This window comes from Geotrypetes seraphini, chromosome 8, assembly GCF_902459505.1.
Source record: "Geotrypetes seraphini chromosome 8, aGeoSer1.1, whole genome shotgun sequence".
In the NCBI taxonomy this organism is placed as follows: domain Eukaryota; kingdom Metazoa; phylum Chordata; class Amphibia; order Gymnophiona; family Dermophiidae; genus Geotrypetes; species Geotrypetes seraphini.
Genome location: NC_047091.1, coordinates 144,711,127 through 144,727,134, shown reverse-complemented (window position 1 = coordinate 144,727,134; position 16,008 = coordinate 144,711,127). Strand labels below are relative to the sequence as shown.

The 16,008-nt window shown below is 45.4% G+C and overlaps 1 protein-coding gene across 5 annotated transcripts in view; it reads left to right on the top strand.

The window, feature by feature from the left end:
* The window catches only part of ADGRD1 (adhesion G protein-coupled receptor D1), a 458,034-nt gene that overhangs the window by 116,704 nt on the left and 325,322 nt on the right, over window positions 1–16,008 (top strand). For all 5 annotated transcript variants that reach the window (XM_033956796.1, XM_033956795.1, XM_033956799.1 and 2 more), the window contains one exon: window positions 11,989–12,130. In XM_033956796.1, the coding sequence (XP_033812687.1) occupies window positions 11,989–12,130 (142 nt within the window). The remainder of the gene's footprint in view (window positions 1–11,988; window positions 12,131–16,008) is intronic.

The following is a 16,008-nucleotide window of genomic DNA, read 5'->3' as shown; positions in this document are numbered from 1 at the left end:
CGGAGGCGTCCCCACGGGATCCCCGCGACCCTAGGGGGCGTCCCCACGGGATCCCCGTGACCCAAAGGGGGAACCCGCGGGATCCCCGCGGGTCCCGCGGGATTCCCGTCATCCCCGTTCCCGTGCAGCTCTCTAGCTTGGAGGTACTAATATGGTGAGGAAACAGGCATTTCGGGGAACAGGTTAGGTCTTACGGTAAACAGAGTAAACATATAACGTGACGCAGGTCAACCAGCCAATAAAAGAATGTAACTAAGCAGTAATGCATAGGAAAGTAGCCAATAAAGATGTATCATGTGATGTAAACCAACGTGGTGTTGGCCACTAAGAAATGTATAAAAACCAGGCCTTTAGAAAGGAGAGGGGAGAACAGACATCAGAGGACCTCTAGGCCTAGATATCATCACCTTCTGTTACGCTATATACTATATGATTTGTTCCTGTAAGCTGTTATTGATTGGCTAAAATAAATATATACTTATTGAAACCAGTATATAGCGTTCGAGGTCTCATTACCAAAGTAGGCCTGGACAGCGGCCTACATCACTGCTGGACTTGAAGGAGAAGGAGAGGGAAGGAAGAGGTGCTGCATGCCGAAGGGGAGGGTAAGATGGTGTGTGGGGAGAGAGTATATTAGTTGTGAGTGGAGTTGGGAGTAGGGAAGGAAGGAAAATTGCTGCAGGAGGGGTGAGTGATGAGGGAGGGAGAAATGGACATGGTGTGGAGGGGAGGGAAAAATGGTACATGTGGAGAGAGCATGTTAATTCTGAGTGGGATTGGGGAGAAGGGAAGGAAGGACAAATGTTGCAGGAGGGATGAGAGTGGTGAGAGAGAGAAATGGACATGCTAAGAAATGCAAGGTCATGCATTTGGGCTGCATAAACCTGAGGGAATGGTACAGTTTAGGGGGGTGAAGAATTTATGTGCACGACAGAAGGGTGGGACTTGGGTGTGATTGTATGTGATGATCTTAAGGTGGCCAAACAGGTTGAAAAGGTGACGGCGAAAGCTAGAAAGATGCTAGGTTGCATAGGGAGAGTTATGGCTAGTAGGAAAAAGGAGGTATTGATGCCCCTGTATAAGTCTTTGGTGAGACCTCATTTAGAATCTTGTGTACAATTCTGGAGGCTGCACCTTCACAAAGATATAAAAAGAATGGAGACGGTCCAGAGGAAGGCTATTAAAATGGTACATGGTCTTTATCATAAGGAATATGGGGACAGACTTAAAGATCTCAATATGTATACTTTAGAGGAAATGTGGGAAAGGGGATATATGATAGAGATGTTTAAATACCTTTGTGGTGTAAATGCACATGAGTTGAGTCTCTTTCATTTGAAAGGAAGCTCTTGAATGAGAAGGCATAGGATGAATTTAAAAGGTGATAAGCTCAGGAGTAATCTAAGGAAATACTTTTTTTACAGAAAGGGTGGTAGATGTGTGGTATAGTCTCCTGGAAGAGGTGGTGGAGACAGAGACTGTATCTGAAATCATGAAAGCGTGGGATAGGTACGTGGGTCTCTTAGACAGAGGAAGAGATAATGATTACTGTGGATGGGCAGACTGGATTGGCCATTTGGCCTTTATCTGTCATCACACCTAAAAACATATTTGTTCCTAAAGAACTTAGACAGCTACACTGAACAATCTCTCCCCACAATAACTGACCGCTAAATCTTAACTCTGTTAGTGCTACTCAATCTATAACTTTTAATCATTGTAAACTGCATAGAACTTCACGGTCCTGTGGTATATAAACTATTATTATTATTATTATCATGTTTCTATGTTTCTATTATTGGTGCATATTAAGCTTTTTAAGGGCTAGATTCACTAAGGACACCGATTGTGTCCCGACCAGTTAGCGACCACTTTGCGACCCGATTTTCCTCCGACCCGATTCACTAACCTCTCTGCCGATCATCCTCCGATCTGATCCATGCATGCAAATGAGGGGAAACGGCATGTAAAGTAGGCAGGCAGCGATTCGCTAACAAAAAACTGGAACACCGACCGAACAAGAAACAAGCGACTGCTGGGGACCAGTCACTCACGTCCTTTCCGATTGCATCTCATGCTCTCTTCCCCGACTCTCCTGCTCTCTGCACCGATCGCCGCCCTGCTTCTGCCCCGACTCTCCTGCTCTCTGCCCTGACTTTCCTGCTCTCTGCCCCGACTCGCCACCCTGCTTCTGCCCCGACTTTCCTGCTCTCTGTCCCGATCGCCACACTGCTTCTGCCCTGACTAGCCACCCTGCTTCTGCCCTGATCGCCGCCCTGCTTCTGCCCTGACTCTCCTGCTTTCTGCCCCAACTTTCCTGCTCTCTGCCCTGATTGCCACCCTGCTTCTGCCCCGATCGCTGCCCTGATGGTCTACACATGCTGTTCAGCGATCCGTGCAGTCGGTTGGGGATGTGATTCCGATCATCCTCATTTGCATGAGGATGCATCATGAATCAGCCCCCCGGCCACGGATCAGACCCGGATCGGATCGGTAGGGGAGTTTAGTGAATCTGCCCCTGTCATTAATCTGCAAAGGTTCAGGGCATGGTGGCTTAAGAGGCCAGTTTGGATTGAGTTTAAGATCCAAAGGAATAGGAAGAAATAATAATTATAGTAACAGGTGATTTGAAATGTTATATTTAAGCTAATTGTATGGAAAAACTAAACTTTAAAACAGCCCATAGATTAATGAAATGAAAGTTAGCCGATAACCCCAATCAGTCACATGCAATATTTATTACTGGGATAAAGCAACAGTGCTTGTGATTTATATTTAGTACTCCTTCAAAGCAGGCAGTTGGAATAATTTATTTATGGATGTAGAATGCTGTATTATGAACTTTCTCCAGGGAGTGTGCCTAGTTGGCCTTGAGCCTTGGGTGAGTAGTTATCAGAAGATGAATTTGGACATAGATAGCACTGGGCAGGCTTGGCCCCACAGCTGCACTTTCCCAAGCCTTCATTGCTAGATGTGCAGCCAGGTAGAATGTCAATGTTCAGCTGGTAACTAGATTTGGAAAACATGACCACCACAGGTTGATGGTTGAATGGCTCTGGCCTGAGTTCCATTTGTTCGCTGAGAATCAATCATCCTGAGTCAGTTAGAGGAATCTTTGCATGGCATGCGTAGGGTTGGCAAAGTTTAAAATCTGATGGTGCAACTGCATGCCAGGACATCCAGACCTGATTTTTGTTTTTAGATTTTTCTTGCTACAAGTGGATAGAATTAAGATATAAATAGGGATCTGGGTGTCATTGTAGACAATACAATGAAACCTTCCGCCCAATGTATGACGGCGGCCATAAAAGCAAACAAGATGCTAGGAATTATTTAAAAAAGGGATGGTTAACAAGACTAAGGATATTATAATGCCACTGTATCGTTCCATGGTGCGCCCTCACCTTGAGTATTGCGTTCAATTCTGGTCTCCTTATCTCAAGAAAGATATAGCGGCACTAGAAAAGGTTCAAAGAAGAGTGACCAAGATGATAAAGGGGATGGAACTCCCCTCGTATGAGAAAAGGCGGGAACGGTTAGGGCTCTTCAGCTTGGAAAAGTGAAGGCTGCAGGGAGACATGATTGAAGCCTACAAAATCCTGAGTGGAATAGAACGGGTACAAGTGAATCGATTTTTCATTCTGTCAAAAATTACAAAGACTGGGGGACACGCAATGAAACTGCAGGGAAATACTTTTAAAACCAATAGGAGGAAATATGTTTTCACTCAGAGAATAGTTAAGCTCTGGAATGCATTGCCAGAGGTTGTGATAAAGGCGGATAGCATAGCTGGTTTTAAGAAAGGTTTGGACAAATTCCTGGAAGAAAAGTCCATAGTCTGGGGGACATGGGGGAAGCCTCTACTTGCCCTTGATCGGTAGCATGGAATGTTGCTACTCTTTGGGTTTGGGCCAGGTACTAGTGACCTGGATTGGCCACCGTGAGAACGGGCTAGGGGCTTGATGGACCTTTGGTCTGACCCAGTAAGGCTATTCTTATGTTCTTATCATGTATGGACCTTAAATCTTCTGCCAATTCAGTCCATGTGCCAAGTTCTTTCAATACACATCACGAACTGAATGCATTGTTTTTGTGCGATAGTAACTTAGGACTGTCGCCCATCAATAATAGTTTGGACAGGGCTGGCTTGCATGGTGCCTGCGGAGGACCTGGCAGGGTAGTCTCTGACTAGATTTTGCAGTCAGAGAGGGACCCCCCTTTTCAGAGTGCTGCAGGTGTCTACACCCCTTCAAAGCTCTCTATGGCTAGTTGAGGAGACCCTCAAGAGTGCTATGGTTGACAGCACCCCTTCAAAACCACTGCATCTGACATGGTGGCACCCTGTGCAACCAGATGGGTTGCATATTGGTGAAGCCAGTCTTATTTTGGAGAATTTTATCGTACCTGTGCAGGTGTGACTAAAACAATCATGCAGCACAATCTCAACATTTTCTCTATGTAGGAAACTAGACTTTCTGGCTAAGATTTGGGTCCTTATTGCCAGCTTTTGAAGATGCCAAATTACTGAGTGACAAATCTTGAGTTCTGGACAGCATGTTTGGAAGAAGATGTTTAATGTCTACTACACGACTGTAGCTTCTCTGCTTTGCAATGGATGCAGACGTTTTTAGAAGTAGCTTTCAAAAAGACATGGTAGGTGGTCTGGATCAGTGGCATCTCCACTTTCCACTTCGGCTGCAAGGGGAGAAAAGACAGGAATCTGAAAGAGGTTCCAGGTTGGTGACCTGGCATGACCTGGAAGAAAACTTGTACTGATTGTTTAGGTACAGTGGGAGATACCTTTGAAAATTAGCAGCCACATAGTGCATGCACTGAGGATGTAATTCTATAAATGGGCATTTCTATAAATGAATGTAGGTGTCTACTTTCCTTTACAGAATACTAGTGTAATAGTATAAATATGTGCTTATACATTAGGCCACAAGTACTTATATAGGCCATTGTGCAGGTGTTAAGTGCCTGAACCTAAGTCAGCTAATAATATCTGTACCTTACAATATTTTATAAGAAGTGTAAGGCTAGTCTCAGTTAGGGCACTGCTCTTTAACCTAAGGGCCACCACGTGAGTGGACTGCTAGGCACGATGGACCATTGTTCTGACCCAGCAGTGGCAATTCTTATGTTCTTATGAGAGTCCTGCCTATATTCTACACAGACTCTGTCTATGTGAATGCCCATTCGCCAAATTTTGGTTTGGCGCCAAACTGGCCAAAAAATCCAGGTTCAGCCGTGCTTTGGTTTCAGCCCCAAAACTCCTGTCACCCTTGACCACTCCTCTTCAAATGACCATTCTTTATAATCCCCCCTCCCTACCAATACCCATAGGCCCTCCTCGGTTAGGGTTACCATTAGTGCTGCCCGATTCAGGAAAAAAATTTTTTGATTCGATTCAGCCTATTGAATCAATTTTTCGATTCAATTCAATTTGATTTTCCTGCCCAATTGGGTGTTTTTTAAAAACATCCTGGTGGGTTTATTTTATAGCCTCTTCACCCCTTTTATAGCCTCTTCGTCCCCTTTGCCCTCTCCTACCCATACTGGCGCTGTTGTGTAAACAAAATAAACAAACAAAAAAGACTTTTCCTCTCTCTGTTCAATCCTAGCTCATGTTTGCGTTCTAACACCAGCTCTGGCAGGATACACGTTTCAAATCTGATATATTGTAATCACAAAACAGAAAATAAAATGATTTTTTTCTACCTTTTGCTATCTGGTCATTATTCAAATCATGTTGGTCCCAGGCTCTGGTTGTCTTCTGATAACTTGCTTCTTCCTTCTTTCTCTGTGCTAACCATCCATCTTCCATCTGTGTCCTCCCCTTCCATTTCCATTCCTTTCCCCTGGTCTGGCATCTGTCTCCTTCCCCCCATCCCATGCCCTGACATTCTCCCTCCATGGTCTAGTATCGCCTTTCCTTTCCCTCTCTCCCATCTCTCTATCATCTCCTCTCCCTTCCTGGTCTTCCTTCTCCTTCCTTCCCTCTCTCTCCCCAATTGGGTGCAGCAGCAGCATTTCTCTTCCCCCTTCCCCTCTCACTCTCCTCCTCCACTGCTCTTCCCCCTTCCCCTCTCCTCTTCCACTGCTCTCCTATCAGTCCTGCTGCAGCTTTCCCTCTTCCATTTTAAGTCCAGCAGCACCTCTCTCTCTCACCTCCCTCCACCACTCAGCTCCAACAGTACCTCTCCCTCCCCTCCTCTCTACTTCCGTTTCCCCCACCAACTGTCTGCAGCACCTCTCCTTTCCACCCCCAGGGCAAGCAGCAACCCTCCTCTCCGACTAGCAGGGCTCCTGTCCCTTCCCTTTCCCTCCCCTCTGACTAGAAGCAGTACCTTACCCACTCACCTACCAGGTTTAGCAGCACCACTCCCTCCTCTCCTCGCCTCCTATCAGCACTCTTCCCTCTTGTCTCCTAGGTCCATCGGCACCACGCTCCCCTCCCGATTAACAGGCTCTCATCGGCTCTCACTGGCTTGTGGATTCCCTGGTCTGACTCGGCACAGCCTGACGTTCTGTGTTTGACTCCAGCTAAAAAAAGAAAAAAACCTCCGAAAAACCAGGCGATTTGTCAAACCGTCCCGGTAACACTAGCCTGGATTAGCAGCTGCACCGCTCTCTCCTTCCGTAGCTTTAGCGAGTCAATTCCCTTCTGCAGCCTCAGGGCTTCTGCTAGGCCGTCCCGCCTCCGAGGAAGAAGGAAGTTGTATCATCGGAGGCAGGATGGCCTAGCAGAGGCCCTGAGGCTGAAGAAGGGAATTGACTCGCTAAAGCTATGGAAGGAGAGAGCGGTGCAGCTGCTAATCCAGGCTAGTGTTTCCAGGAGGGTTTGAAAAATTGCCTGGTTTTTCGGGTTTTTTTCTTTTTTACTTTCTTTAGTCAAGCTGTGCCGAATCAGGCCGGGGAATCTACAAGCTGGTGAGAGAGTTTAAAAAAAAAATGTTTTGAGTGGCGGCGTCGGCGACAGCAGGTTTCGTGATTGCGATGACAGCCGGGCACTGGGAGGAGGGTTGGGTCCCGAATCGGAGAGGCCGATTTTTTTTAAAATACACATCGATTTGAATCGACTCACTCATAGTGAATCGGTGAATCGATTCAAATCTGAAATCGGGCAGCACTAGTTACCATATTCGTGAAGACAAAAAGGAGGACACCTGACCCTGTCAGCCCCTCCCATACCCCGCCTGCCCCTCCACACCCCACCCTGGCCCCACCCATATGTTACCCCTGACCCCAACCACACCCCAACCCATCATGCCCTGCTCTACCCCCCACCTTTCAATCATTTCCTTCGTCCCCCCCTTCCCATCTTCTGTCCCCTTTTGTATAGAATGTGTACAGCACTAAGTATATCTAGTAGCGTTACAGAAATGATTAGTAGTAGTAGTATCAATCCCAGCTCCATCCCCATCTCTTCTTTCTTCCCTTGCCTCCAAAGTAATTCTTCCATCCCTGTTCCCATATTCCTCCCCTGTCCAGTTTCTCTTTCTTCTTCAACCTTTCTCCTGTGCTCCACCCCAGGACCAATATCTCTCTTCTCTCCCTTGCCCCTTCCCATTGTACTGCATCTCTCCCCCTCCCTAAATCTACCATCTTTCTCAGTCTCCCCTCCCCATCCCAGCATCTGACTCTCTCTCCCTCTTCACCCTCAAAGTTCCCGAGGTAGCATCTCTCCTTACCCCCTAGACTTGGGTGATTCTCTTTCTTTCTCTGCCCACCTCGCAGCTCCCACAGGTGCTTCTCTGTCTGTTTGTCTCTCTCTCCTTCCAAACCCCCTCCACCCCCCTCCACGTGGGTGCTTCTCTGTCTGTTTGTCTCTCTTTCCTTCCAAGCCCCCCCCCCATGGGTGCTTCTCTTTCTGTCTTTCTCTCCTTCTAACACCCTTCAGCGGAATCTGCACAACCTCCCTATCCACCACATGACTCCTCCACCTAGCTCTTCTTGGCCACTGCATCAAATCTTCATTTAGCCCGGAAGTGACAATAAGTTGAGCCTGCTACCTTCGGCATGCCCTGGAAATCGCTTCTCTGTAGTGACTTCCTGTTCCTGTGTAGGCAGGACCTGCAGAGAAGCGACTTCTGGGGCATGCCGACAGCATCAGGTTCAATTTGTTGCCACTGCCAGGCTGCCTGAAGATTCAATGCAGTGGCCAGGGTGGAGGTAGGCAGGGGAGTCAGCAGAGTTGGCTAAATCTGGACAGACTCCCCCAATCTAATGCACCTGTCTGGATACCTGGACAGTCCTCTAAAAAGAGGACATGACCAGGTTTTCCTGGACATATGGTAACCAGTGTTCCCGCTAAGCTGCGTTGGCCTGCGCTCGCGCACAAAATATTACATCGCAGCGCAAAGTTTCTCTTCACAGCGCACACACGCGTCGGTAAGGTAAGGGGACGCATTGGGGGGATTGCACTTCCCCACAATTGCCATGCTTCGGTTCCTCTTCTTCCTTCCTTCCTCCCCCCCCCCCCGCGGGACCCTGCGGCACCATCAACTCTTACTCCCTCTAATGTCGGCCCTGCAGCTCCAGACTTCCTCGCACCTTCTCCCCTCCCCCTTTGGATCGCTATTATTTTAAATGTTATAGCCGCGGAGCTGTATCCATCAGTGGAGATGTCTAACCTCGGCCTGCCCCGGAACTCTTACTGCAACAGTGACTTCCTGTTCCTGCCTAGACGGGCGTCTGCTGCAGTAAGAGTTCCGGGGCAGGCCGAGGTTAGACATCTCCACTGATGGATACAGCTCCGCGGCTATAACATTTAAAATAATAGCGATCCAAAGGGGGAGGGGAGAAGGTGCGAGGAAGTCTGGAGCTGCAGGGCCGACATTAGAGGGAGTAAGAGTTGAGGGTGCCGCAGGGTCCCGCGGGGGGGGGGGGGGAGGAAGGAAGGAAGAAGAGGAACCGAAGCATGGCAATTGTGGGGAAGTGCAGAGCTGCAGGGAAGAGTGTTGCGGTACCCAGCTGGAGGGAGAAGGAAGATGAGGGAGGGAATTAAAGGAGATGCCAGGGCTTGGAGCGTAGGAGGAAGGTATGCCAGTCTAAGGGAAAAGGAAGGGGGAGATGTGAGAGCATGGAGGGGGAGCGAAAGATGGAAGAAAAGGAAAGGAGAGAGATGCCAGAGAATCAGGGAAGGGGAGATACCAGACTACGAGGAGAGGTGTGGGAGAGGGAAGGCGAGGAGAGAGATGCCAGACCAATGGGGTGAAAGGAGAGATGGAAGGGGGAGGCATACAGTTTCTGGAAGGGGCATAGAAGGAGAGAAGATGCCATATAGGGGAAGAGAGACGGCAGACAGTGGATGGAAGGAAGAGAGTTACAAGAAGATGAGGAAAGGAGAAACCACAGAAGACAAAGGTAGAAAAAAATTTCTATTTATTTATTGCTTTAGGAGACATGTGTCACTGTTTCTGTGAAGCATTGTATGCAGAGTCCAGCTTCTTGCTGGTTCAATTTAACCTTTGTCTATGTATTTTTATTTTATCCCCCCTTTTACAAAACTGTGAAGCGTTTTTAGCACCAGCCTTGGTGGTAGCAGCTCTGATGCTCAGAATTTTATGAGCATCAGAGCTGTTACCTCCGTAGCTAAAATCCACACTACAGTTTTGTAAAAGAGGGAGGGGTTAGTTTGTGATTACATATTCCTTACTAGGCGAAGGTGTTTTCTGTGTTCTGTGTGTTCGAAAGACATGGTTTTCTGTTAGGATTGACGGTGTAGGATTGATCTGTGCTGGTCTGGCTTGTTTAGTTTTACAATGGGTGTATTGATGTACTGCTCACTGCAATATGTAAGATGCTGCCTTTTCCTAGGTACTCATGTGTGACGTGTGGTTTGTTACTAAAAATCATGTTTTTTTTACAGATGGGGGGGGGGGTGCCAAAAAATGATGGGCCCCGGATGTTACATATGCTAGGTACGCCACTGTATGTAAAGATACCAGAAAGCTGGCGTAGCAAAAACTTCTAAGTTTTGAGTATTTAACCCTCCCACAATCTCACGGGCACTCGTTTCAAGTTTATTGAGATTTTGATTTAAACGCAATATCAAATATTTTCAATGCGTATAACAAAAATAAATTTGGGGAAATAAATAAAACCATTTGAACCAGTGTTCCCGCTAAGCTGCGCTGGCGTGCGCTGGCGCACAAAATATTACATCGCAGCGCACACGTTTTTCGTCACAGCGCACGATCGGAAGAGGCGTACGGCAGATGGCAGGGCGGCGAGAGGAGAATCGGGCGAGTTGGCTCATAACTTGCTGGCGCCCGATATTTTTGGCTCACGGTGAAAAAAGTTTGCTCACAACACCCGCCCGCTTAGAGGGAACACTGATGGTAACCCTATCCTCAGGCTTATTTTATGAATTCTGGTGATCTAGTAGTTTCTTCGGGACAGGAATGATGAAGTTTGCGATGGAGACAAACTGCAATATACTTTCTTTTTTTTAGGTCATGCCACTGGGAACTTGCTTCTCCCTGTTTTGGAGAAAAAAAAAAGTCTTCAGAAAATTAGATTTTCCAAGAATAGTTACCATCTGTGTTGCCTTCCCACTTTCAAGGCCCTCTAATTTTCAGCTGCCTTTGCTGTGTGATTTCTGCTCTGTTATTTTAGTCACAGAGCTCTTTGATAGTTTCTGACATACCTTCAGTAATTGGCTGATTGTAGATTTGGAAAAACTGCATTTTTATGGTGGCCACATTTCTGCTTTTTGATCTTTAGCCATGTTTAGATACAGCTTTTCCAATACTTAGTTTAAGAGAACAATATTGAGATTAGGAATAGGGCTAACTGTGCCACAGGTGCTTTAAGGACTGATAAATTAGCCATTTCCAGGGGGAGAGGGGAGAGAGGGGATTTCAAGGCAGTTCTGGATTTCTGCCAACCCCATCCTGGGGCATTATGGGACCTGCAGCAATGATTTCAAAGGGTAGAATCTAGAACTACAAATCCCATACTGCTTTGGGATTCAAATTTAAAGCAGGACTGGCCAAAAAGTTTCCCTCCTGGAACTGGGGAAGTTGGCAGCCCTTTACTTTGTACCCATGGGACTACAGGCACATATTCAAAGGGAAATTCCATAAGGACTAACAGGAAATGGAGGCTCCTGCTTTGAAACAGATGCAAAAATATATACACAGAAGGTAGGTGTAGGAATCTGAAAAGGCAATCCTTGCATGTATGATTACTTCTAAGCTTGTCACTTCTTAACTTCATCCCATGCTCTCACTCTGGAGTTTCCTTTCAGTTCACATTTATGTCACATAGGTATTTAAATGCCTCCATCAAATGTCCCCTCTCCCATCTTTCCTCCAAAGTATACATATTGAGATCTTTAAGTGTGTCCCCATATGCTTTATGATGAGAACCACCGACCATTTTAGTAGCCTTCCTCTGGACCGTCTCCATCCTTTTTATATTTTTGTGAAGGTGCAGCCTCCAGAATTGTACACAAGATTCTAAATGAGGTCTCGGTAGAGTCTTTTACAGGGGCATCAATACCTCCTTTTTCCTACTGGCCATTCCTCTCCCTATGCACCCAAGCATCCTTCTAGCTTTTCAACCTGCATTAAACATTAAAAATTAATACTAATTTTGATTCTACAACACTTCAAGGCTATAGAGTATTTTAAAAAACTCACTTTATTTTAAATTGTCAACAGTCTCAAATTTCATAAATGAGGCACCTCAGTAACACACTTAAGAGATTGTTTGATGTTACTATATCAAGCGGGCAAGATTGAAATTAGGATTAGAAGAGCATTTCAGTCAACTGTTTGAGGACTTTGGGGGCCACATACATCCTGGGGTTGCACATTGGAGTCCACAGTGTTAAAAGGATGCGGGAGTCTTTATACATGTGTGTTGCAAGGTATGATTCCATGCACACCTAACAGTAAAATATGTGGTTTTCTGGGCATCATAATTAAAATGACTTCCATCACTCCTTTAGTTAGTGAGTATTATTTGTGTTTGCAGGATTGCAGAAGCTGCAGTTTACAAAGACCATATGATCTCAGCCGCCAGTTATATCATTTCCCTAAGGTTAGAGCCGCCGCCCACATTGTCCCACAACCTCTCTGGGTCTCCTCTTGTAACTATCCACCTGAAGCACCTACTGGTAAGTAGAAACGTTGTCTTCATACTGTTTTGAGAGATATGGCTGGATTAAAGGACTCTAGCAAAGAAGAACTATAGCCTCTGTTCATAGCCAGTGGTTGTTTTCATCATGACTTTAATTGGTGAATATGAAGAAAAAAGTATTTTCTTTGTCCTTGTAATAGCATAAAGGTTTTTTTTGATTACCATTGAAATAAGAGGGTGGCCATGGCCTAATCAGAATGTTGAATCATATATTTGGACCAAGGATCTGGATGAAAGCAAGTTTATTCAGCTGAATAAACTTGCATTCTCTCTGTTATTTTTTTTCTATGAGACATTTTTGGTCTGATTTTTGTTTGTTTGAATCAGACAGTTGGATCTTTTTCTCTTGTCCTTCTTAGCTGTTGGTTAAGTAAGCTGTTGTTTGTTGCTGATGGGGACCTTCCTCTACTTCCAGATGTTCTGATAAAACACAAGAGACAGTTTGTTAGTTGTCTTGATGCTTGCCATTTGGTAATTGACATGATATTATGTGATATCAAATTTGTAGCTTTGTTTGTGAGCGGAGGCACACAGCCCAACAGTTTGGTTTAAAAAAAAAAAAAAGATCAAACCTAGTACTTGGCTCTGCCAGATCTCTCCTCACTAAAAATCTCTATAGGTGTCAGACCAAAGATCCCTGAGGGTTGTATATGCAATGTGTCACATATATGAGTATTGCCTCTCTGATGTATCTTAATTGAAAAAAGGTTGAGAATCATTATAATAGAGGCTCTGCAGCATTTTGAAAGCAAAACGTATATCTATTTAAATTTATTCCCTGCACTGCTAGAAAATCTGTCATTGTAATGGTGAATGGCACTCTTTGGGATGGTCAAGCAAGACAGGAGAGACGCCTCCACAAACTCAAAACATGAGTAGAACATTGGAGATGTTCAATAGTTGAGGTGTGCAAAATTTATTAGTCCAAAAAGTCTGCCTGATTGGTGCGATGCCTTGACACGCACGCTTTGGCCAAACCAGCCTTCCTCAGGACCCTTGGTGTTAACCTCTTTTTTGTTTTGCAGAGTGAAGTTTTGAACGATGGTTTTTACGTTCTGCAGACGGCTGCTACACACTGCTGGAGAGAAGTCAAAATAAAAGTGAAAACGTGTTTTCACTTTTATTTTGACTTCTCTCTAGTAGTGTGTAGCAGCCGTCCACAGATCGTAAAAACCATTTGTCATAAATTTTGCAGACCTCAACTATTGAACATCTCCACTGTTATTCTTGTTGACTCTTTGGGATGGGCCACCTTTTATGTATTGTTGTAGCGTACAAGTCTTTTGGCTCCACCAAAACTTGAACCAACTACTCCTTTCTACTAGTTTCCAGATCTGGTACCACTAAATCAGCAGTAGAGTGGAAGCTTCTTTCTTTGCTTCAGCTGATGTGGCTGCCAACACCGCACAGCTGCTAAAATCAGAGTGCATCTGCTTCCTTTTTCATGTGCGATACAGGACATATTCATTCTCTACTTGCAACTCCTGTGTAGTGCTGGCTAGAGTGAATTAAGCAAGAAAAGGAGCTCCCTTCTCTGCAGCGAATTTAGGAAGGGGAAGTGGGAGGTGGAAGCTAGGGGTTGGTGATGATACTGAGACAGAGGATGGGAGGAAGACATTGGTGGTAGGAGGAGAAAAAGAACAAATATTATTGGGAGAAGGAATGAAACATGGGCATATGCAGGGGAAGTTGAAGATCAAGGGGCACAGAGATAGATGCTAGGGTTAAGGTAGAAGAAAGATAGAGTAGTGGATGAAAGGCAAGTAGAGAAGGAACCATGGGAGAAGAGGTAGGAGCAGTGGTTGCTAGGGAAAGGGAAAAAGAAGGCTACAGAGTGTTTGAGGAATAAAAGAAGTTAACATAGATGAGAGAGGGTGGAAATAGGGGTTGGGGAAGTATAAGGTGGTAATAAATAAGAAAAGGACTGGAGGCAGGGAGGAGACAAGAGGCAAAGACTGATGATGCCTGGCCCTGGAAGCCAATGAATAAAGAGGCTGGAAATGGGGGACTAGAAAGTGAGTGAAATTCAGGGGACAGAAGGCTGGGGATGGGAAGAGAAGGGAGAAAAGTGTAGGAAGTGGAAAACTATAAGTAGGTGAAAGAAGAGACTAAGGATTGTAGGGAGAAGGAGATATGGCATCTAGTTATAGGTTCATAAAGAGGCAGATTAGAGAAATGCAGACAACAATGAAACAGAAGGATTAGTGTCAGAGTCAGACATTAGGAAGAAGACAGGACAGTGAAGAAATAGAAAATGGAAAGGAACTTGGAGAAAAGCTTACAAAGGAAGTAGTTAAGAATCCAGTACCAGGAAGGGTGGGGGGGGGGGAGGGGGGAATATGTACTTAATTTATTTTTCATTGTAATTTACTTATCTTGGTCATTTGTATTACTCTTGATTGTCTTTATACTGTATGAAAGGGTGGGTGGGGGGGGGGGATGTGATATATACTTATTATATCAACTGATGGAATTAAGTGCTGCTTTATTTTGTAAATTGTTTGATAATATGTTGCACTTGATGTTGGTTTTTTAAATGAATAAAGATTTGGAAAAAAAAAAGAATCCAGTACCAACCCAACTGTAAAAATAAAATGACCAGAAAGCAAGGATATTTAGAGAGAGATTATGTCAACTTTGAAAATGTGTATGTCTTGTACAGTGTTCCCCTGGTCATTTGCGGTTCGCTGTTCGCAGTCCCGGTCATTCGCGGATTTTCTGACCGCGAATGACCAGGCAGGAAAGGGCAGCCGGAGCAGCAGGAGAGAGCAGCCGGAGTGCCGGCGAGTGAAGGAAATCACTCGCGGTATGCTCCGACTGCCTCTTCCTGCACTAAAGTTGGGCCTCACCAATCAGGAGCTACGTATCAAAGCAGCTCCTGATTAGTGAGGCCCGATTTTAGTACAGGAAGAGGCAGTCGGAGCATACCGCGAGTGATTTCCTTCACTCGCTGGCGCTCCGGCTACCCTCTCCTAACTCCCCTGCTATAAACTGTATTTGAGGTTTTTCAGCATTCACGGGGGTTCCTGGAACGGAACCCCCGCGAATATTGGGGGAGTACTGTATTTTGTTCTGTATTGATGGAAATGCATCTCTGTTTCACTGAGATTTCATTTCTCATAGTATGATTTCTTTTGCTTTCCTTTTTATTTTTTTAAATTTACATTATGTTTCTAAACCATAGTCTTATTTATATATATATATATATATATATATATATATATTTTTTTTTTTTTATTTTTTTTTTTTGCTAAGCGATAGCCTGTGCTTTCCTTGTGCAATAGGGATGCAGAATTCATTTGATATGTTGGTTCTGTACAGGAATCTGTAGTGATCCATCTTCACTAGGGTTGCCAGATTTTACAATTGTAAAATTTGGACACCCTAGACCCGCCCCTAGGCCCACCCATCTCTGCCCTAGCTCCGCCCCCCCCAATGCCTGCTTTGGTCGGGCAGGAGCAGGAGGCAATCCGCGCATGCGCGGATTGCCTCCTGCCCAACTCGATTGAGAGGATGCTTTTCAAAACCCGGACAAAGTGCCAGGTTTTGAAAAGCTGTCCGAACCCCCGGACATGCCCTCAAAAGGAGGACAGGTCTGAGGAATTCCGGACATCTGATAACCCTATTCTTCACCCCCTATGTTTAATAAAAGACTCACACCCTTGATCCCTGGAGATGTGCTGGTGTTCTAGAACAGTGTTTTTCAACCTTTTTACACCTATGGACCGGCAGAAATAAAAGAATTATTCTGTGAACCGGCATCGGTCTGTGGACCGGTGGTTGAAGAACACCCCAGACCCCACCCCCATAATAGTACTAATTGCACCTTGCACATCCCGTGCCTCATCTGGAAGC